At 40.1% G+C, this 22,699-nt stretch overlaps 2 protein-coding genes across 4 annotated transcripts in view; both read right to left on the bottom strand.

Moving 5' to 3' along the window:
• The window catches only part of Trim24 (tripartite motif containing 24), a 104,502-nt gene that overhangs the window by 6,059 nt on the left and 75,744 nt on the right, over positions 1 to 22,699 (bottom strand). For 2 of the 3 annotated variants that reach the window (XM_004661177.2, XM_045160362.1), the window contains exons 9-16: positions 17,245 to 17,513; positions 11,854 to 12,027; positions 9,100 to 9,273; positions 8,455 to 8,590; positions 6,290 to 6,362; positions 4,814 to 4,982; positions 2,655 to 2,983; positions 1,119 to 1,251 (exon numbers count right to left, since the gene is read on the bottom strand). In XM_004661177.2, coding sequence (XP_004661234.1) covers positions 1,119 to 1,251; positions 2,655 to 2,983; positions 4,814 to 4,982; positions 6,290 to 6,362; positions 8,455 to 8,590; positions 9,100 to 9,273; positions 11,854 to 12,027; positions 17,245 to 17,513 — 1,457 coding nt within the window. The remainder of the gene's footprint in view (positions 1 to 1,118; positions 1,252 to 2,654; positions 2,984 to 4,813; positions 4,983 to 6,289; positions 6,363 to 8,454; positions 8,591 to 9,099; positions 9,274 to 11,853; positions 12,028 to 17,244; positions 17,514 to 22,699) is intronic. The other variant, XM_004661178.2, reaches the window with a different exon arrangement.
• On the bottom strand, positions 20,142 to 21,566 carry LOC101594577 (serine/threonine-protein phosphatase 4 regulatory subunit 2-like). The gene is given in 3 exon segments (XM_045160363.1): positions 20,142 to 20,775; positions 20,777 to 21,258; positions 21,433 to 21,566. Coding segments are annotated over 3 exon segments (1,233 nt in total). The 5' UTR covers positions 21,550 to 21,566.

Genomic DNA, 22,699 nt, shown 5'->3' with positions numbered 1-22,699 from the left:
GGCAAACTTCTTAATCACTAAGCCATCTCTCTAGTCCTAGAATTTACTCTGTAGTCTCAGGGTGGCCTTGAACTCACAGTGATCCCCCTATCTCTGCCTCCCAAGTGCTGAGATTAAAGGCTTGCACCACCACACCTGGGCAAACTGGCTTTGTTTAATAAAAGCAAAATAGCTAGTACCACCTTGGTAAAAGTATAGAATCATTTCCAGGAAGAAAAAAAAAAAAAAATCTCATTACCAATTCTCAATGCTTTCAGAGGAGGAAAACTTAACCATGATAAAAATGAAGCAAAATAGCCGGGCGTAGCCGGGCATGGTGGCGCATGCCTTTAATCCCAGCACTCGGGAGGCAGAGGTAGGAGGATCGCCATGAGTTCAAGGCCACCCTGAGATGACAGAGTTAATTCCAGGTCAGCCTGGACCAGAGTGAGACCCTACCTCGAAAAACCAAAAAAAAAAAAAAAAAAAATAGCCGGGCGTGGTGGCGCACGCCTTTAATCCCAGCACTTGGGAGGCAGAGGTAGGAGGATCGCCATGAGTTCAAGGCCACCCTGAGACTACAGAGTTAATTCCAGGTCAGCCTGGACCAGAGTGAGACCCTACCTCAAAAAACCAAAAAAAAAAAAAAGAAGCAAAATAGAAATTTACTTCATGTACATAAAATTTAAAAGTACAGGCTCAAATTGGAGGTAGTGGCCCATGCCTAAGTGATCTTAGCACTTTGAAAAGCAAGAGTACTGTTTTCAGTATGGCCTGGTTATTTATATGTTCATCCCAGCCATGCCCCTCCCCCACCCTCCATCCATTCCCATATATATACATATACATATACATATACATATACATACATACATACATACATACATACATACATACATATATATATATATATATATATATATATATATATATATATTAGTTTGTTCATTCTAGACTAGCCTGGGCTATAGTGTGAGACAAAAGCCCAGCTTTATATAGGACATAGTCCATCTTGCATAGTATTTTAAGCCTAAAATACACACATACATACATATTTATGGAAAGAGACACAAAGGGAGAGACACAGACAAGACACTGAAACTGAGGGCAAAAAGGAAAAAAATTTTTCAAAGACTTACCCTTTTATCTATTGGTGTTAATTTAGAAAGGGCTTCATTTTTCCTTTTTTCTGAATTGTGACTGGGAGCAACACAATCATACTCCACTTCCGGTTTAGATAAGTCTCGGCAGAAAGTACAAATCCATTCTCCACTGTTGGAAAAAAGCATGATTGAGGTCTGAATGCCTCTCATCTGCTGTCATCATTTTCCCTTCCTATGGCCTCCATGTCATCTATGACACAGGTTTCTTTGGCACGAGCTTACTCCTGAGTATTTATCACACTCCCACTAAGTCTAAAGCAGCATGCTGAGAAAAAAAAAGAGCAGAAATTCAAGGTCTACAGGTAATAGTCTGGGTAAAAGAGGCATGGAACACCTATTTGAAAAACACTCCTTAAGTGAATAAACACATGTTAACCAATGGTTCGTGTGAAGTGTAATTAGCACTTTTTCTCAAAATATTCAGAAAGGAGAAAAGCTCTCAGCACTATTCCTGTAACTCAAACTCACACACAGTGTTGGTCTGGGATATAACCAAAGAGATGAGTGTAATCTCCAGTAGAAAACAAACACAAAAACTAGCCTTTGAAGAATTGAGAGATCAACCTATAGCTTTGGTTTTGTTGTTGTTTTTTTTTTTAATTTGGAGATAGGGTCTCATGTAGCCCAGGCTAGCAACCTTGAATTACTTTTTTAATTTTAATTTTAATTTAATTGAGAGCGACAGAGAGAATGGACACGCCAGGGCTTCCAGCCACTGCAATCGAACTCCAGACGCATGTGCCCCCTTGTTCATCTGGCTAACGTGGGTCCTGGGGAATTGAGCCTCGAACTGGGGTCCTTAGGCTTCACAGGCAAGCACTTAACCACTAAGCCATCTCTCCAGCCCCGCAACCTTGAATTTCTGATCTGCCTACCACCACCTCCCAGGTGCTAACTCAATGGCTCATCATCACCACCTCAGTTGTCTTGAGAATTTCTTTTGGGACAATGTAAATGATGATACTAAATGACTGGCAAATAAGATGCATTACATTGTGTTAGACAATCTCCATGGAGATCAGTGTTCTGAGTAACTTTACAGGGTGTTCATCTAGTAAGTGGTTCCATCATTTAACCTAAGCTGACCTGGGCCAGCAAGTTTTGCAGGCAAGGGCTTTTAACCACTGAGCCATTGCCCAGCCCCACAGATTTAAAAAATATATATATTTATTTTATTTGCAGAAAGAGAGAGAGAGAAAGAGACAAAGAGAGAGAGAAAATGGACGAGCCAGGGCCTCTAGCCACCATAAACAAACTCCAGATGCATGTGCCACTTTGTGCATCTGGCTTTATGTGGGTACTGGGGAATTGAACACAGGTCATTAGGCTTTGTAGGCAACAGCCTTAATTCCTGAGCCATCTCTCCATCGCCCCTGTAACTGTATTTCATATGTTGTTATAGTACTGGGAATGGAATCTTGGGCTTTGTATAAGCTAAGAGCTCTACCACTATGCCACATTCTCTCGGCTCCGCTGCTATCACAGTGAAAGGAGGAGGAAGTAAGATCTTACCTTGGAAAGTTTGTCAGTGTGGGCACGTGACAAGAGAGATGGAATACTTTGGGACACTTTTCACAGCACAGTAGCTCTCCTCCATTCTGACAAACTGCACACCAGTCTTCATTGGGGTCGTCCTCCTTCCTTGTCTCTCCAACATGAAGGGGGGACTTCCGGGAGGCATCTAGCCACTCAGACTTCCCATTAGAGGGAGTTTCCTGGTGAAGTGCAGGCTGGTCTCCAGTGCTATCAGGGGCATCAGATCTTAGCACAGCGTCTTCAGAACCAGAGCTCTGGCTACTATTTAAGAGCAGGGAAGTAAGTATGCTTCTTGGATAGTTGGTCTGTAATAAAAGAGAGAACAACAGTACACAGCTGTGCATCTTTTAAAGCAAATAAAAATATTTTATTTACTAGACACAGACACACGCAGACACACAGACACACACACACACAGGGGAGGGAGGAACAAATAGAGAGATTGGGCACAACAGGGCCTTGGGTTGCTACAAACTCACTCCAGACCTATGTGCCACTTTGTGCATCTGGCTTACTGAGGGAATTGGAACCTGGGTCTTCAGGCTTCATAAGCAAGTGCCTTAAATGCTAAGCCATCTCTCCAGGAAGCCCCCTTTTAGCACTACTATAAGTCTGGACTGCAGAGCACTCCACTCTGGGCAATTGTTACTTCAAAGAAGTCTTTGACCCTGTGTAAGCGTGACAGTGTACTGAGCTAGTATAAAGCCATGGCCTCTACTGACACATGTCAAGATAGGTAATGGGCGGTGAGAAGTGTGTGTATATACAAGACAGGAACACCACGGCATCGGCTGATGGCTATGAAAACTAGAGTGGAGATGGGGTAGATGGCTTGGCAATTAAAAGCACTTGTTTGCAAAGCCTGACAGCCAAGGTTCAATTTCCCAGCCACCATGTAATACTGGACACACTAAAAGTGGTACAATCATCTGACAGTATATTTGCAGTGGCAAAAGACCCTCGCATGCCCCAAATTAAGAAAAAAACCAAGTGGGTGGAGGGCTGGCAGTAGCTCAGTGGCTACGGCAGTGTTGAGCAAGCGTGAGGACCGCAGCTTGGGTCCTCAGAATCCAGCTAAGGACCAACAAGGTGGCTTGTGTCTGTAATCCCAGCTCTCCTACAGGGAGATGGGAGATCCAAGTCCCTGGAAGTTCAGAGGCCAGCTAGCCTGGCACACACTGGAGTGCACAAGAGACTATCTCAAGCAAGGTGGAAGGCAAAGACGGACATCTGGGTCCTGTGACCTCCACGTATGTACTCACATTCACATACATGAATATGTGCACACATACAAAGAAGTATGTAGATGTAAATTAAAGATACTCATTCTCTGGAGGCAATTACTTTCAAATTCACATTTTGCCCCCCTGCTATCCCTATTTATTTCCTTTTTCTTTAAACTTGAGCTTATTGATTTGCCACAATATCCTGTACAGCTGGGGTTACAAGTCATGCCATGGTGCCTTGTTTACTTCTAAACCTTACGACTGCATAGGTTTTCAATTTTAAAATATGTATGTACACGTGTGTTATTCCTAACTGTAACAGACCCAAAGATTAAGTGTTTTTATCCTCACTTTATACTCCATTCCTTGGTACACAAAGACAGCCATCCCATCCTCTTAACAGTTCTTATTAAAAAGTGGTCATAAGCTTTTTTAGGAATCATAGGGTCCCATTACAACTGCTCATTGCTAGCATCCATTCCAACTGACTAGAAATCTATAAAGGTAAAGTATTCTTAAAAAAAAAAAAAAAAACCCACACTGTTTAAATTCTAATCATATATTTATGTTATATCCCAATTTCACAATTAAGAGTTACACCTGTATTTGGATATTTGTTTCATAATTATGACTATAAGTACTGTTCACTACAGACACATGAAAGGAGCTATGACTGCAGTTCCTTCTTGGTACGACCTTTTATTTTTCTTCTAATTAGCTTATTTTCCTGGTACTCATTTCTAAGCCAGTCTCCACTGCACTGTAAGATGTTTTCTCTCTTTCACACACCTCTGTGGAGGTCCTCACTTCATGCTATAGAGACTAGTCTGTAGGTGCAGTCATACTGAGGAATACACTTTTCTGGTGTTGCTAAAAAGAAGTGAAATTGCAAACACTAATAATAATTACATTTTGAGGCCTAGATTCCTCATCTGATTCTTGTTTCACTATAACAACTGGAAAATCATAATTTTCGGGTGGTCCACTGTTTTCTTGTTTGATTCGGATTGGCTCCAACATAACTACTGGGACTTTGTGTGTAGAATCAGCTCCTGCTGGTTTGCTGGAAGAGCCAGAGCTGTAAGTGCAAAAGACAAGGAAACAAAATGTAACCATTTAAAACCCTCACAGCAAAGTACAGTCACGTCACTGTGCAAAGATCCTTTATCTGCACAATAACTACGTCATATCAACAGTAAATAATGGATAACTAAAATGTAAGTGTTGTATTCACAAATTCATTTATGATTAAATTTTTGCACAGTAACCTCTCTAAACAGACATACTACATATCTCAAAACATAAATAAAATCTAAATTAATATAAAACTGGCTTCAATATTTTGAGACCAACTGGATGACTAGATTTGGTCTTAGAACTGACGTTTTTAGGCTTTAGTAGTTCCCCTGTGGTCAGTGACAAAGAGAACTCTATACTTCAATAATTTGTGTTCAGACTACTAGAAAATCAGTTGTTAATGTCTTGCTAGTTAAAGAAGGTCATGGGACAAGAACCTTATACAGTGAACCATTATTTTCTCATGGGACTATAGGCAAACTGTCCCCCTTAGAGAATGGTGCTTTTAACTGATTAAGACTGAAAGAACTGGGTTTATTTCTAGAAGCAAGTTCCAAGCACGATGCAAGGAAAGCAAAACCACTTAAAGTAGAATCAATGCTTCATGATTTGCGGGGGTGGGGTGGGGGGGTAGGGGAGAATCAAAGAACACGGAAGTCAGTAAGTAAGAAAGGCTCACTTCTTTGCTAGGGAGCAGAGGTAGAAGTGTCACCAAGGCCAGCAGGGCTCAGCAAGGCCCTGTCTCAAAAAAATTAAGAGAAGGTATTCCTTCTTTTCCCTAAATTTGTGTCTCTACATCCTATGGTATGTTATACCTACTTTGTTTTTTAATTAAGATGACAAATCTATTTTTCTTATTTTTAACATACAGACAAATAATTTCTTTTTAAAGTTATACTTTAATTTATTAAATTGAAATATATTAAAATTTTAATTAAAAAAACAAAGGTAAAGGAAGATGCTCAAAACGTACTGAGTACTGAACATTATGTACTGGCAAGAAACATCTAGCTAGAGGCTTTATATATAGATGGCCCTCCATATCCATGGGTTGCACATCTGTGGATTAAAGGGGGAGGTAATATGTCTGGAACTGAATATGCACAATTTTGAAGGTCCTCAGCCCTAGACAAATTAGTATTACATCACAGGTCATCAAGAGATGGTGTAAGGTATTTGCAAGTACCATGCCATCTTATGACTGCACTTGAGCGTCTGCAGACTTCAGTATACTGACGGCTCCTGCAGCAAACTCCCCATGGATACAGAGGGATGTCCATACTCGCAAATATGCTTAAATCTGTTTACCTTCCTCGGCTCCCAACGCTGGAGGCACTAGGTGAACGTATAGGGGGATGGACACTAGTCATAGTAACAGGTCCTGAGGAGGGGAAAATCATAGATCCATAAGTGAATTGATAATTATATACTGAATTTCCACTGAACTTTGCACTATACTGAAACTGAGAGACCACAACAGAATTCTAAGGCGCAGTAAGCAGTTGCCAAAGTCAAAACGCATCTGCTGTGTCCTGTCGTGTAAGCGAGGGTTTTGCTAGCAGCGCTGCTGCTTTTGGGAAGGAGACAGCTCTGGAGTGAGAGAAGTGAGAGAAGGTCTTCAGTACAGAACATGTGGCAGGCTTGTCTGGCCTCTACTAATTATAAGTTGCCAATGCTATCTCCACACCCAACTTAGAGTATGGCAGTAAAATGTCTCCAAGTCTTTTCTACGGTGGAGATCCAAGGGAGGATCTCGGGGAGGATGAAAACGACGCAGCTGGAGGGCCTGGGCATGCGGCTGAGTTAGGAGAGCATTTACTGAGCATACCTGAAGGCCTGCGTGCAATCCCAGAGCCACACAGACTGGGCCTGGTGGTGCACACCCAGAATCCCAGCACTCAGAAGATGGAGGCAGGAGGAGCAGAGGGTCAAGGTCATTCTTGGCTACATAGTAAGTCTGAAGCCAGCCTGGTCTCAAAAAAGAGGGTGTGGGGCAGTGAAAGGGCCTAGTCTAAAAGAAGTTCAAAAAAAAAACAAAACCATTAAATGGAACAAAATGAGCTGAGAGTGGTGATGCATACCTATAATCTCAGCCCATATGAGGCTGAGGCAGGAGGATGAAGAGTTTGAGGTCAGCCTAGGCTACTGAGGTCCAGACCAAGGAGAGTTACAATTCAAAAAAAAAAAAAAAAAAAAAAAAAGGCAACAAACAAAACAGAACAATGAATGCAAGATAGTGAAAGCAGGATTAAAAGGTTCAGAGGTAAGGCAATAAACCAAAGTGTCTGGAACACAGTAGTGGACAAAGATTAGCTTTACGGTTATTGCTATAAAGGCTTCCAAAAGTGTTTTGCCAAGTTTTATGCTCACCAGCTATATATGAGTATTTGTCTCACAATATTTTCACATCAGGAATATTACAAATATTTTACCTTAGCTAATTTAGTAGTTAAAAACTAAATCTGTTTCAAGTTTTCTTATGATTAACTACAGAAAGTAAACATTTTTGTTTTATCTGTTTTATTTGCTGTATGTACTTCCTTTTCAGGGTATTATCTATTCAAACTGTCCTTCAGCATCTAATGTCATATATGCCAGTTTTTCTGTCATGAGTTTATGTTTAAAAACAGATTACTAAAATTTAAATTCTGAATTACTGAAATTTAAATTTAAATGAAATTCTGTCATTGTCTTATTTTATGTTCACATCTTCCTAGTACTTCCCTTTAAGATATGGTTGTGTAGTTATTTCCTTAAGGGAGGGAAGAGGCTCATGAGACTAAGGAAGATCAGGAAGCTGAGATAATTAAAGAAATCGAGAGATTGTCTCCAAGACACTATAGAAACAGCACACAATTGCTGGGCGAAAGAAGATGCCTTGGTGCATGCAAGGTATACAAAGCTGTGAAAGGGGCTCTAGGGATGTTGCTTTTAAGAGTCAGCAGCCATGTGGGCTCAACTTTTTGGTGATGTAGCTACCTTTGAGTCAACCACAGCCCTGTAAGTCACCGCAGTAAGCAAGACTCAGGTATAACTATTTCTTTGGTCTGTTGTTAACATATGATTTGGGGAGAACAGGTATCAGTTCAAGCCTCCCCAGAAAAGTCACACCTTTGTGATGTCAAAGGTTCCAGGAGAAGCATTCTTGGGAAGAAATGAGTAGCATACTAAACATTCTTACACACACTTCAACACTAAACAAACCAGCAAAGAATGATTGTGTTTGTGTGTGTTATCACTAATAAACTTAACTATGGGCAAACTACATTTTAAAACAGACCATAGCATAGGTAACCAAGTCAATCAATCAATTTTCAAAGCAGGGTCTCACTCTAGTCCAGGCTGACCTGGAACTCACTTCGTAGCCCCAGGCTGGCCTTGAAGTCATGGCGATCCTCCTTCCTCAGGTATCATTTTGACTAGAGTTAAAAACTAGAAAAATGTGTACAAAAATCAAAAGAAAGTAATTTTACCTGCAAGGCCCGGAGATGGTACTGATGAATTCGGTGACTGCACTGCTCTGTTTGATGGTGGTCTTGGCTGGCCATGATCTATGCTTGTATCTTTCCTCACAATGTTGTCCAACATAATACTACTTGAACAATCAATCTTCAGGATAAAAAGAAAAAATCTCAGGGCAAAATGACTTTGTAAGCCAAACACTACATTTGTAAGAAAACTTGGTTCAATATGACTATAAAGTAACACTTATAAGACATTGGTATCAGGATGGTTTGGTTGTTTCCACCACAAACAAGCAACAACAACAGACTATACTCTTCTTTATGTTCTACCTTGGCAAATACACTGACTGAGGACACCTATTACAAAAGTCCAAGAGTGGTGTACTATTCACACTTTTAAAGGCACTTGCTCACAAAGCCTGACTGCCTGGGTTCGATTCCACAGTACCCACGTAAAGCCAGACACATTAAGCAGCATATGTGTCTGAAATCTGTAAAGGTGGGAGGCCTTGGCTCACCCACTCATTCATTCTTTTTTCCTCTGTCAAATAAATAATGAATGAATATTTAAAAATTTAAAATAGGGAATAACAGATGGCTTAGCAGTAAAAAGCACTTGCTTGCCAAGCCTCACGGCTTGGGTTCGACACTTACATCTGGAAGAGAAGGAAGATTATAAGAGCCTCCCACTGGTGAGCTTAAATCAATCATAGGTGAACTAAAAGCCTTTCCATCGTATCCTGCAGCACTGGTAATAGTGGGACTGGAAGGAGTGGAGGATGTACTGCTGGTGGTTGCTGGGGCAGCCTGCCCACTGCTGATCTGCCACTGGAGTAGCAAGACAGGAAGAAAAACATAGAATGTACTTAGTCACTCATTCAGACACAAAAATCGAGAAGACATTTCTGCTATTTAAATTCAAGTGTAATTTGACTGGAGAGAACAGGAGGAGTAAGCAAACAGGTATATATACAATAGACGGTAGATTGACAGACACTGTGTTAGTGTGTGGGTATTAATCTTCTCAAATAAATAATACCCATCACTTATTTTTCCTGGAAGACAAGAGTACAGACCAAAAAAATCAAGTTATTCAGCTTTGGAAAGTTTAAAATACTGGAAAAGAAATATAAGCATATGCGTAGACAAAAAACAAGGTACAGGATGGAAGGCTGAAAACATACATTTTCTCCTGCCCCTACCCAAAGTACTTGAAAATAAGCCAAAACCACTGCATTCAGATTTTCATGCACATCTTTCCTATTTTCACACATGGACAGATAAGCAGACGTCTAAGGAACATTTCCCACTCATGTCAGAGGCTAAGATAGAGACGACCCTAGGACACGCTGGAAGGTCAAGTACACAAAGGGGATCCCAGGAAGCACGCTGTTTGCTTTCTTCAGAACTGAGCACAGAGGCCCTGATAGGTGGATGGAGAGAAAAATGGTTATACAGTTAAGATGTTCCCTATAAAATTCTTTTAATTTTTTTGTTATAGTTGAAAATTTTCCCAATATAACATGGAGAAAAAAAAAAAGCAATTAAAAGGCACCTCAAGGATTAACTAGGGGAAAAAACTGCCTACACTGTCATTTATAAACTAATGGCACTATGTTTATAGTATGAAACACTTGGTTTTCAAAACTGTAGTTTATATACATCACTGTGAAAACTACATACAGAAACACATGAAGTTGGGTGTGAATGTCATCTTCACTACCTTTAAAACATTGACCACTTCAATCTCCATCCTTGTGCATGCCCCTTCCTCCTCTTCTAGACACTGTCTCAACCCTTTTATAAGCCCCTTCCTCCTCTTTTCTGAGGATTAATTAGTTGTGGGGTAACTTTCCAGATATTTTTTCTATGTATAAGAGATTTAAACTTATACATACAAATGAGATAGTATCTGAGAAAAGTTCTATATGTTTTCTTTATATAGGAGATTACATATAGATTAGCATGTTTTTTGTATTTGAAAAGATTTCTTTTATATGAACATGTTGTAATTTGGCAAATTTATTAATACTGACTTCCAGAGTCAGGAGCTGGCTCAGTGGATAAAGCGCTTGTTGCGCAGGCCGCAGTGAGGACGTGGCCGCACATCTTCAGATGCACTAGCACGGAGCGGCCAACGACACAGACACTGCCTCACAAGGCTGAAGAGGAGAACCAAATTTGAGGTTATCCTCTCAACTGTGAACATATGCACACACACACACACACACACACACACATATACATATACATGGTGGGTGGGATAATTTAAAAACTCCACAATTTCCCCTGGTTCACTTGTACACTATATTTAGAATATTGTCCAGGAAATATTCAAGAAGTTTTTAGAGTACTCATTAATGAGAAAGAGAGAAAGTTGAATACTTAAAAGAGTTTTTCTTTTTTTCTTTTTTGGTTTTTCAAGGTAGGGTCTCGTTCTAGTCCACACTGACTTGGAATTCACTATGGAGTCTCAGGGTGGCCCCAAACTCACAGCGATCCTCTCACCTCTTGCCTCCAAAGTGCTGGGATTGAGTAAAGGTGTGAGCCACTACACTAGGCATTTTAATTTACATTAGAATAGCTCTCAGCACAAGCTATTGATCTTATTAGCTGGAGTAAAGTGACTTTTAAAAATACTAATCAGGACTGGAGTGATGACTTGGCAGTTACAGGTGCTTGCTTGCAAAGTTTGATGGCTCTGGTTTGATCGCCCAGTACCCATGTAAAAGCCATATGCACAAAGTGGCGCACAAGTCTGGTTTGCCTATACTCACTCTGTTTGCCCCTTCTCTCTCTCTCAGATAAATAAATAAAAATAAAGGGGCTGGAGAGATGGCTCAGCAGTTAAGGTGCTTGCCTGAAAAGCCTAAGGATCCAGGTTTGACTCCCCAGTACCCATGTAAAAGCCAGATGTACAAGGTGGCACATGCGTATGGAGTTCATTTGCAGTGGTTAGAGGCCCTAGCATGCCCATTCTCTACCTACCTTTTTCTCAAATAAATACTAAAATATTTTAAAAAATAAAATACTAATAAACTTGCCCAAAGTCACACACTAGGAAAATAGAATTTGAAGTTAAATCATAGTTTGAATCCTCACGTATGAAAATGAAATTTGCATGCATGTTAAAGTTACCAGTTAATAAAACTTAAGTGACATATCAAATCCAAACTGATCATACGCACAAATAGTAAGACACAGAGTATATAAGGACTTCTTGATCTTAAAACACAGACATGTCCTTTTACCTCTGTCTGTCTCACAGGTAAACTTTGTAATTCTCATGCAATAGTAAAAAGCAAGCCTTATGGCCTAGTGCTTAAAAGTGTGTAAATGCAATACAATATGGAAGCCAAGGGAAGTACAAGCAGGACAAGCAAATGAAGAGTGAATGTAGACACATACCTGCTTGATTGCTTGTTGAGCCAAAAAAGCCATTTGTAGGGGATTAGGTTTTATTGCTGGTCGTGGTATATTATGGTTTGGTGGGTATCTCAGCTGTTGAGGATGAGGGGGAAGAACTGGTCCATTAGGTTTAGGACTGTGATTTTGAAAGTTTATCAAACGTGGAGGAGGTTGCTAGAAAAAAGAAATTAAAATAATTCAGTAATAATTATACCCATACGGAAGTATAGAGATCTTTCTAACATTTAAAACAAGAGCAGAGCCGGGCGTGGTGGCGCACACCTTTAATCCCAGCACTTGGGAGGCAAGGGTAGGAGGATCTCTATGGATCCAAGGGCACCCTGAGACTACATAGTGAATTCCAGGTCAGCCTGGGCTACAGTGAAAGCCTACCTTGAAAAAAAACAAAATAAATAAAATCAAAACAAGAACAAACTGTCATAGATGAGTCATGAGTCATTTATAAAGATCACAAAAAGGAAATGAGGAGGATGGGCAGGATTTTATTTTGTGTAGTACCATTTTTTAAAGTGGAAGGTAAAAGAGGAAGAAGGGAAAGACAGAAGGAAAAGGAAGAAAGGAAGGTGAAAGGAAAAGAGGAAAACGAAGAAAAAGAAAATGCAAGAAGGGGCTGGAGAGATGGCTTAGTAGTTAAGTGCTTGCCTGTGAAGCCAAGGACCCTGGTTCGAGGCTCGATTCCCCAGGACCCATGTTAGCCAGATGTACAAGGGGGCACACGTGTCTGGAGTTCATCTGCAGTGGCTGGAGGCCCTGGCACACCCATTCTCTCTCTGTCTCTCTGCCTCTTTCTCTCTGTCTGTCACTCTCAAATAAATAAAAATATACAAAAAATTTTTTAAAAATGCAAGAAGGATGTTGAAGCCTAGGCTAGAAGGCGGCTGCGTGAGGAAGGTTAAGTGTAATGTGCTTGCTTCACTCAGGCCACTCCAAGGAAGAGAAACTGGAGTTTGCAAAAAAAGCAGTATTGCTTACATGCTAGACACCTTTTGACATTCAACTCTATGTATAGTTGTTAATTTATCATGAAAAAATACCACTTTTTATAATGTCATAAATGTATTATCAGAACTTCTCAAGAGGTCTTCCCTCCACCCTTCACAGGGGAACAAATAAATGGAGAATCCGTAAGGTTCAAGTAGTAAGACCTCAGACTGCATAAGATATAGCCCTGCCCTCTTCTCAGCCCCACTTTTCTTTTCCATGTTAGGAGTTTCCTCTTCTATCCTGGTATCATTACTTCCATCTTCTCTTTCTGATAAATTTCTGATACCAGGTCACCCTCACTCAAGAATGATCATTTCTAGACTCAGTGAAAAATAGACTTAGAGGCTATTTCTGGACCAAATGAAATTCTATAGGTGAAGAACAGAAAAGCAGTATTAGTGAAAAATAGTAAAGAACCTCAAAACTGTACAGAAGCATAAGCCTTAAACCATAGCTTTTCTCTTTTACTTTCCAATAAATGTTGTGAGACTTGAGGGTTTTATATCATCATGGAAACACAAATACAAAACAGTTAGGAAATTACAATGGAAAACAGTGGGAATTTTCTAAATTTAGATAAAATGTAATTTTGCATATTTATGCATGTGTTTGTATGTATGGGTTCCACATGCATGTGTTTATGGAGGCCAAGGGACAAATTCCAGTGTCATTTCTAAGGCATCATGCACCTAAGAGATCTATCTGTCACTGGAGTGGACATTCCCATGGGGGCTATGCTGGCTGACTAGTGAACCACAGGGATGCATTGTCACTGCCTGCTCAAGTGGTAACTTTTGTTTGTTTTTTGAAAGTAGGATCTTGCCCTAGGCCAGGCTGACCTGGAATTCACTAATTAGTCTCAGAGTGGCTTTGAACTTGCAGAAATCCTTCTAACTCTGCCTCCTGAGTGCTGGATTAAAGGTGTGTGCCACATACTTGGCAACAAAGGGCAATAAAACAATATTTTTTTATTTGAGGGGGGCACAGAGAGAAAGACAGAATGGGCATGACAGGGCCTCCAGCCACTGCAAACAAACTCCAGATGCATCCACCACCATGTGCATCTGGCTTACATGGGTACTGTGGGATTGAACCTGGATCCTTAGGCTTCACGGGCAAGCATCAGCCCATGGGGTAATTTTTTTAAAAGTGGGAAGGCACCCAAAATACAGCAAAAGTCAACCAACAAATGACACTTGGTACTTGGGCAGGGGAACAGAATGTTAACCTTGCCTGTCATCAAGACGCTGACAAAGTCCTGTTTCTCTTTTTCCTACAGCGTTACAGTTAATTTATAGGAATCCCATGACAAGGAAGGCAGCCTGACTTCAAGAATCCAGTTACAACCTTAAAACAAATAGTTAGGCTAGTACTGTTTGGCTTAAGTGAATTCATTTCATTCTCAAGATGCAGAAATCATTATCTGTGAACTTAACCAGGCAGACATATTCACAGCAAGAATTACTGTTAAGAATTATGCATAAAATGATATATGTGACTGTTAGATGTGCCCACTGAAGTTTGCAGTGTTAAATAAACATATTTATACTTAGTCACATAATTAATTATTAATCTATATTATCACCTATTTTTTTTAAGGCAGGAGAAAGCCAGGCAGGGAGGCACATGCCTTTAATCGATGTAGTTGGGAGGCAGACATAGAATAATCATTTTGAGTTCGAGGCCAACCTGCGACTACAGAGTGAATTCCAGGTCAGCCTGGGTGAGAGTGAGACACTACCTCACACACATAAAAAAAAAAAAGCAACAAAAAAACCCAAATAAATAAATAAGAAGAATGCAGGGGCCATGGCTAATGAAGGAGCACTCAAGAAAGCATGTTTACGCAAGCACTGTTCTTTCAATGTGCGCGTCCACATGCGCAGATGCAAAGCATGACCTGTGTGTTCCCACCTGCGTGTAGATGAGCAGTTCCTAAAATGTACATGCAAAGAAACTAAGTGGGACAGTGTGCAAGTTGCCTAAAAAGGGCAAACTATGAGTTAAAAAGGCAGAAATGGGTACTTAGCAGAATAGATAAAAAAGATGGCTAGACTAAAAACACTGGGATTTAAAGTTGAACTTTTAACTCACCCCCCACTTGCTTTACTAACATGATGCTAATCCCTAGCAGTAAAAATATTCATTAATTTTTGTTGTTGTTGTTTTGAGGTAGGGTTTTACTCTAGTCCAGGATGACTTGAAATTCACCATGTAGTCTCAGGATGGTCTTGAACTCACGGCAATCCTCCTACCTCTGCCTCCCCAGTTTTGGGATTAAAGGTGTGTGTCACCACATCCAGCTGTTCATTAATCTTATACATGCTGACTTGTCTTCATGAATTCTGATGTTTGTTTTAAAGTTGCTATCAAAGAGCTGGGGAGACAGTGCAGTGGCTAAAGGCACTAGTTTGCAAAGCCTGCAGGCACAGGTTCAATTCCTCAATACCCATGTAAAGCTAGACATACGAAGTGGAACATGTATTTGGAGTTGTGTACAGTGGCAAGAGGCCATGCTGTGCTCATTCATTGCCTTTCTCTACTAACAAATAAATTTTTAAAAATACAAAAATAGGGCTGGAGAGAAGGCTTAGCAGTTAAGCGCTTGCCTGTGAAGCCTAAGAATGCCAGTTCAGTCTCGATTCCCTAGGACCCATGTTAGCCAGATGCATGCACAAGGGGGTGCACGTGTCTGGAGGACCTGGTGTGCCCATTCTCTCTGTCTCTCTCTCTGCCTGCTGCTCCCAAATAAATAAATAAAAATAAAAAACAAAAAATACAAAAATAAAGTTGACATCAGCCATTGGTCTGGCCAGGCTGCACTCTATCTAATAAATATGCAAGCAGTATTGGCAGAATTCTTTTGTAATTCCTCCTTGTCCGCTCTTTAGACGGGATAAGTCTTTAATTCCAACACTCAGGGAGGCAGAGGTAAGAGGACTGCCATGAGTTCAAGTCCACCCTGAGACTATATAGGTCCAGGTCAGCCTGGGCTACAGTGAAACCCTACCTCGATAAACAAAAAAAAAAAAAAAAGTTTAGGCTGGAGAGATGGCTTAGTTCTTAAGGTGCTTGCTTGCAAAGCCTAACAACCTGGGTTCAATCCCCCAGTACTCATGTAAGCCAGGACCACAAAGTGGTGCATGCATCTAGAATTTGTTTGCAATGGCAGGAGGGGCCCTGGCATGCCATTCTCTCTCTCATCTATTTCTGATTGAAAAAAAAAAAAAAAAAGGGAAAAAGGGGCAGGTACAGAGACTGAGGGGTTTCTGCCACTGCAAACAAATTCTGTATGCATGTGGCTTTGTGCATCTGGCTTTTACATGGGTGCTTGGGAATTGAACCAGGGCAGTCAGGCTTTGCAAACAATCACCTTTAACCACTGAGCCATCTCTCCAACCCATGTGTTTCCATTTTGGACACACAGTGATAATCTGCATAATTTTTCTTTTTGGCTTTGGTTAAATTCTAAATTTGCCAGGTGTGGTGGTGCAAGCCTTTAATCCCAGCACTCAGGAGCCAGAGGTAGGAGGATCGCTGTGAGTTTGAGGCCACCCTGAGACTACACAGGTCAGCGTGGGCTAGTGAGACCCTACCTCGAAACAAAAAAAGAAATTTTAAATTTTGTCCACAGGTGTATTAAGAATTCTTAGCCTAGTTTTGACCACACTGACTTGTATTCAGCTCTAGCCTGTCTCATTTGTGTCACTTACAAAATCATTGCAACTCTTTTGTCAAAACAGAAAGAATATAAAGAGGCAAAAAACTACAAATTTATGTCCACATCATCCTAACCACAACTTGGTAAACTGCTTAAAGCAAGTATATTAAACTTTATCTCCAAAATTTGGATTGAAAATTAACAGAACATCTCATTTCTAGTATTAAAAAAATACTGAATATAATAATTTGCTCAGAAAAAAGCTTGAAAAGGAGAGGATTCTAATGAAGTTCACCCTATTCTTTTCTATTTCATGTTTTGCTTAGTTTCTAAGCTACAATGAGGTTTTCTAAACACTGCCTGTATAACAAGACTTTTAAAGCCATCATTATTTTGATGTACTCACAGGGGCATTCTACAGATACACAGCTTTTTCCATCAATCATAGGCAGAAGTTATTTGGAAATACAAACATTATCCCTTGCTAGAATTTGAATGATCAATAAATAGTAAATGAAAATAGATATACCACACAAAGAAATCATTAAATCCTTTTTGAGTAAGCTAAAAACTAGGTGTCATATCAGGGATCCTTAATGTGGTAAAATTTTATAAATTAAGATGTTTAAATCAAGAGTGTTGGGTAGGGGGACTTGGTTATTTTAAGCTGCTGAACACAATTATACTACAATTATTTGTTAGGACAGGCCTGCTTCCAAATTTACCTGATGAGAGATGGAAGGCTGCTGGATGGGCCCCTGCATTCTAGGGTTTGGTAAACCCACAGGTGCTGGCCTCCGTTGCACCTGTTGCCTCTGAGCCATTACCTGTTGCTGCATATGCTGGAGCCGTAACTGAGCTAGGCTGATCTGTGTTGGAAACTTGGATAACTGGTTGGAAGACAAACCACCTGGTGGCTGTGAATTCTGTTCCACGACAGTATTCTGCTTAGGCATTTGTGGCTGGCTCTCTTTATCCTCGATTACTAAAGAACCTAATTAAAGAGAAAAGAGAACAGGTAGTTTTCTGATAACTGAGAAAATACCACATTTTACATGGCTATCTGTGCTATACTTTAATTGCCAATTGCCAAGTAAGTTTTTAGACTCAGGAAACCTCCAGACTATTGAAGACACAGGACCCTAAATTCTATTAAAAATTTCCATATTAAAAATATTAACAAATAGTTAAAATACTAGTTTATTTGAAAACAGAAGAATAGCACTGCTTCACATTTTTAAAAAGTTTCTTTTAACTTTTTTATTTTAGAGAGAGCGAGACACAGAGAGAAACAGAGACAAGAGCATGCCAGGGCCTCAGCCACTGGAATGCAACTGCAGACTCTTAGGCCACCTAGTGGGCATGTGTGACCTTGCACTTGTCTCACCTGTGAGTTGGCCTTATGTGGAATCAGGAGAGTTGAACGTGAGTCCTTAGGCTTCGCAGGCAAGCACCCTAACCGCTAAGCTCTCTCTCTCCAGCCCATGCTTCACATTTTGTTAACCTAAATATCAGGCTATTTAAAAACTAAACTCTCATAACCTGTTTCTGACTGGTTTGCGACAATAGTGTTAGGATTTAAAAATGCCTTTAATAGTTTTATTCCTTCAACAGAGGAGTCAAATGTTTCTGGTTTATTAAGGATATGTATTCAAAAAAAAAAAGAGTAGCTATCATTCAAACACTTACTGTGTTTGGTTGCTACAACAAGTGCATCTATGAACTGCAAATGTATAAAAAGAAATGGTAAACACAAAGGGATCTAAGCCTTAAGGAAATCAAAAATTTACTGAAAGTTATCAAACTTATCTAAAGTCACAAAAACATTACCAAATATATTCAAGATTAGTATTTTTCTCCAACACTTTTTTAAGGTAGAGTTTCACTGTAGGTCAGGCTGACCTGAAACTAACTCTATGCCTAGACTCAGTGATTCTCCTACTTTGGCCTTCTAAGTGTTTGGATAATAGGCATGAGCTACCATGCCTGGCCCAAATAATTTGATAAATAAATTATCAAACTATGAATAACAGCTCTGATACATATTCAAGAAAAAAAAATGCTTACCCTCATTTCTGAGAGAGGTTCTTGTTCTGTAGCTTAGACTGGCCTGGAATTCCTGATCCTACTGTCTCAACCTCCTAAATGGTGGGATTACAGGCATGAGCCACTATGCTCACCAGAGTTTCATAAACCCATTTAACTGGGAGATTCTGCCTCCCCCCCATTTTGTTTGCTGTGTGTGTTATGTAGACTAATCTAAAACTATATACACTTGATTTAGTTTCAAATAATTTTTCCTCTTAATTTTTTATTGACTACTTCCATACATGTGACAATATAACATGGTCACATAGTCCCCTCCCACTACCCTTCCTCTCCCAAATCTCTCTCCACTGAATCCCTTCTTTTCAACTAGTCTCTCCTCACCCCAACTCCTATCACCCTGGGGACCTTCCACATTGGGATTATGGTAATTTCTGTAGGGTAATTCCTAATGTTTGTAAGTATGTGTAACTTTTAAAAAAAATTTAAATTTATTTCTGAGAGAGAGAATGAGGTAGAGAGAGGGGGAGAGGGAATGAATGAGCACGCTACTGCTTCCAGCCACTGCAAATGAACTCCAGATGCATGCACCACTTTGTGCATCTGGCTTATGTGGGTCCTGGGGAATCAAACTTGAGTCCTTTGGCTTTGCAAGCAAGTGCCTTAACTGCTAAACCATCTCTCCAGCCCATGTGTAGCTTTTCAAAAGCACATATATGACTGTTTGTACAGATTTCCAACTTGTGATAGGTGCTTGGTATAGGCTAATGTGTGGTAGACGAGCTGGGTGTGGTAAGGAAGAGAGTTGCTTATACACATGCTTGTATTCCTAGAACTGCTTCTTTTAGTGGGGTCGATCACAGGCTCTATGATTACATTTGCCTACCACTGTCCTACAGAGGCCTCTATCATCTCTGCTTCGAGAATTCTTCTTGTTCTTCCCTTGTAAGGGTAAGATTTGTACAGGCCCATTTCTTCCTTTGCCAGGGCGTTCTGAGAGCACTCGCTCTGTCAGCAGCCATTCTGTTTCCTTTCTACCTGGAATCAAGCTTTGAGCAAGAGAGAACAACCATCTCTGAGGTTTCAGAAACAAACCTAAAAATGTCACCAAAGGAAATGGTGGTTGTTGAGAAACATGCAATGTCTAGGGAATTTTAAATTTTAGAATTTTAAATTTTGTATAATTCCTCTATGAGGAAAAAAAATGAGACCAAAAGAGCATTTTCATTCAGCAAGAAGCATAACAAGAGAGCTCGCATGGTTACTTTTTTTTTTCCAGTTTAAAAACTTTAATTCTAAATTTGAAAAACAAAAATCTATACACAAACCACTGATTTGAGCAGACCAAGAAAAACAAAAATACAAACACACCAAACAGAAACAAGTCAGTGAAACAGGACCCAAAGGAGCTGATATTCACAGTTCTTACATGTACAACTCAGGATTAACTCTTAAGGTACTTGTATTTTACAACCTGCTTCTCTTGTAAAACTAAAGGTCCACTTTATTACTTTAAAGTTTTATACAGTGTAAAACCAGAACTGTCTGTAAATACTACATCTACACGTCTCTAAGGTTAGTCTTGTTCCATTGGCTCATCTGTGATGTCCGTGGCTTCATCATTTTCCATACATGGCTCAGTAAGGCTCTCTCCAGCTGGGCTTGAATCGCATTCTCCTAGCTCTTCTGTCTCATGGCAGTCAGAGCCTCTACTTACAGTGCCTGGATTCTCACTAGCTCCCAAATGTGAATCTTCCTCAGCTTGGGGCAGGTCAGATTCCTCCATCTGGTTACTTTCCTCAGAAGTCTCTTCATTCACAGTTAAGGCATCCTCAGTTTCTTTTTCTTGACTGTTCCTTTCTGGGATCATTTCTCTTGACGTCATAAAAGACTCTTCTTCCTCCTCTTCATCGTCCTCTTCATCATCATCCGTACAGTGCTGTCTGGTGCAACTACTTTCTTTGTCCTTTCCCTGAGGTGATGAAACTTTGGTTTCTTCTGCCGCTGAAGAACTCTCCTGAGAGACCGTCTGACTGGCCAGCTCTCTGACGTCATCTTCTCTGTTAAACCTGAGTCTTTTTACCTCATGTCCCTCGGCTTCCACAGCATCCTCAATTGTACGTTTATTTTTTACTGGGCTCAACGAGGACGCCTCCGCATCAGGTATTGGAGAATCACTGTGATTTTTCTCTTCATTTTGCTGTAGACTTTTTGCTGTCTGGTCTCTCAGGCAAACCATTTGTTGTCAAGGGGGCTGACAAGGAAACCTTTGGTCGATTAAGTGGCCTGGGTGTTCCTGGCCCATTTATATTAGACCTGTCAGTATAATTTGGTGAATTTCCAGGAAACATCACTCCATTCATTCGATTTAAACTGTTGCAACTATTTTTCTCTGAAGAAGGACAAACGCAACTAACAACCATCACATTCTTTTCTACTCCTCTGAGAAATTTGTCTGTTCCTGTATAGTTTCTCCTTGGATCTGTTAGCAATTCAGAGAGTCATTGAACAGTAAAAGGGATGCCATTAAATCCAGTGACGATCTTCAGTATTCTTTCTTTCATTTCATCAAAGGGAATATATTCAACATTAGGATTGGGAGGCCCTCGTGGCTCTGGTGCTGAAGTTCTAAAATCATCCATCACTTTCTCCAGTTTAAAAATGAAATAGCCTTTAAACTGGGACCACTGAATCTTAGGGAATTCATTTGCAGCAGGCAGGAGGTCCTGGTGTTCCCACTGATAATCATTCTCATTCGCTCTATCAACCCCCTTCTTTCCTTCAAAAAAGTCTTTAATTGCAGCACTTGAGAGGTTGAGGTAGGAGAATCACCGTGGGTTTGAGTCCAGCCTGAGCTTAAATGAGATCATGGTTTCTCCAGTCTTGGCTACATGACAAAGAAACTGATCCAGGACAGGACAAACTTCCTTTTTCCCTCTCTTCTCAAAATCTTTCAGCGCCCCCTGCAGCCTCTTGACGTCCATGGCTTCTTAGAGCCCTCTCACCAGGCGGTGCTATTTCCTAATTTTATTAAATGACAATCTGCAATAGTTCAGGGAGCTGCAATACTTAAGACTGGGTACTTCTTGCCATGCATGTTGTCCTTCAATTAGTTATAAAAATACATGCACACCCCTACAAATTATAACTCATTAGGCAAAAAAGAAAAAGGTTGTCTCTAAACAAGATAAAGCAATTGAAACATTAGGAAGTTAAGAAATGGCTCTAAAGAAAACTAGGTCAGTAACAGTAAGAGAAATGGTATTTTAGGCCTGGAGAGATGGCTTAGCTGCTTGCCAGCAAAGCACAGGACCCAGGTTCCATTCCCTAGTACCCACATAAAACCAAACGCACAAGGTGGCACGTGTATGTAGAGTTCATCTGCAGTGGCTGACAGGCCCTAGTGTGCCTATTTCTCTCTCTCAAATAAATAAATACATAAAATATTTTAATAAAAGAAATGGTATTTTAGGGCTGGAGAGATGGCTTAGTGGTTAAGGTGTTTGCCTTCAAGCAAAAGGATCCTGATTTGATTCTCCAGGACCCACATAAGCCAGACGCACAAGGGGGTGCATGCATCTGGAGTTCATTTGCAGTGGCTGGAGACCCTGGCATGCCCATTCTCTCTCTCTCTCTCAAATAAATAAATAAATAAATACATAAAAGAAATTACAAAAAAAACTTTTATAAAAAAGAAATGGTATTTCAGCAGAAAACACTCATAAGTATTGATAATCTGGCTTGGAGATATGGCTCAATGGCACAGGATTTGTACAGCATGTGCAAAACCGTAGGACTGACCCATAAACTATAAAGACACCACCTGAAATATCAAAAATCTCATATATAATATAGTAAAGAAGAAATCCATTTTCATACATCTAGCACTAACAATACAAATGGGATTATATTGAGGGAGAATGGGGCTCTTAAATCTCTAACTACATAGCTTGTAAGTTAATATATTTTCATGTCTATATGTACATGTATTTGTATTCATGCATATATGTTAACATATACATACATTAATGACATTCTGGCAAAAACAATAAAGACAATGGATGGGGATATTATTTTTCAGTAATACCTCATGTAGCATGTATGGCCCCATCACCCTGAATGTGCCTGATCTCA

The sequence above is a fragment of the Jaculus jaculus genome, chromosome 10, assembly GCF_020740685.1.
Source record: "Jaculus jaculus isolate mJacJac1 chromosome 10, mJacJac1.mat.Y.cur, whole genome shotgun sequence".
Taxonomy (NCBI): domain Eukaryota; kingdom Metazoa; phylum Chordata; class Mammalia; order Rodentia; family Dipodidae; genus Jaculus; species Jaculus jaculus.
Note: the sequence above shows the minus strand (reverse complement) of the source record. Positions and strands in the feature narration are given on the sequence as shown.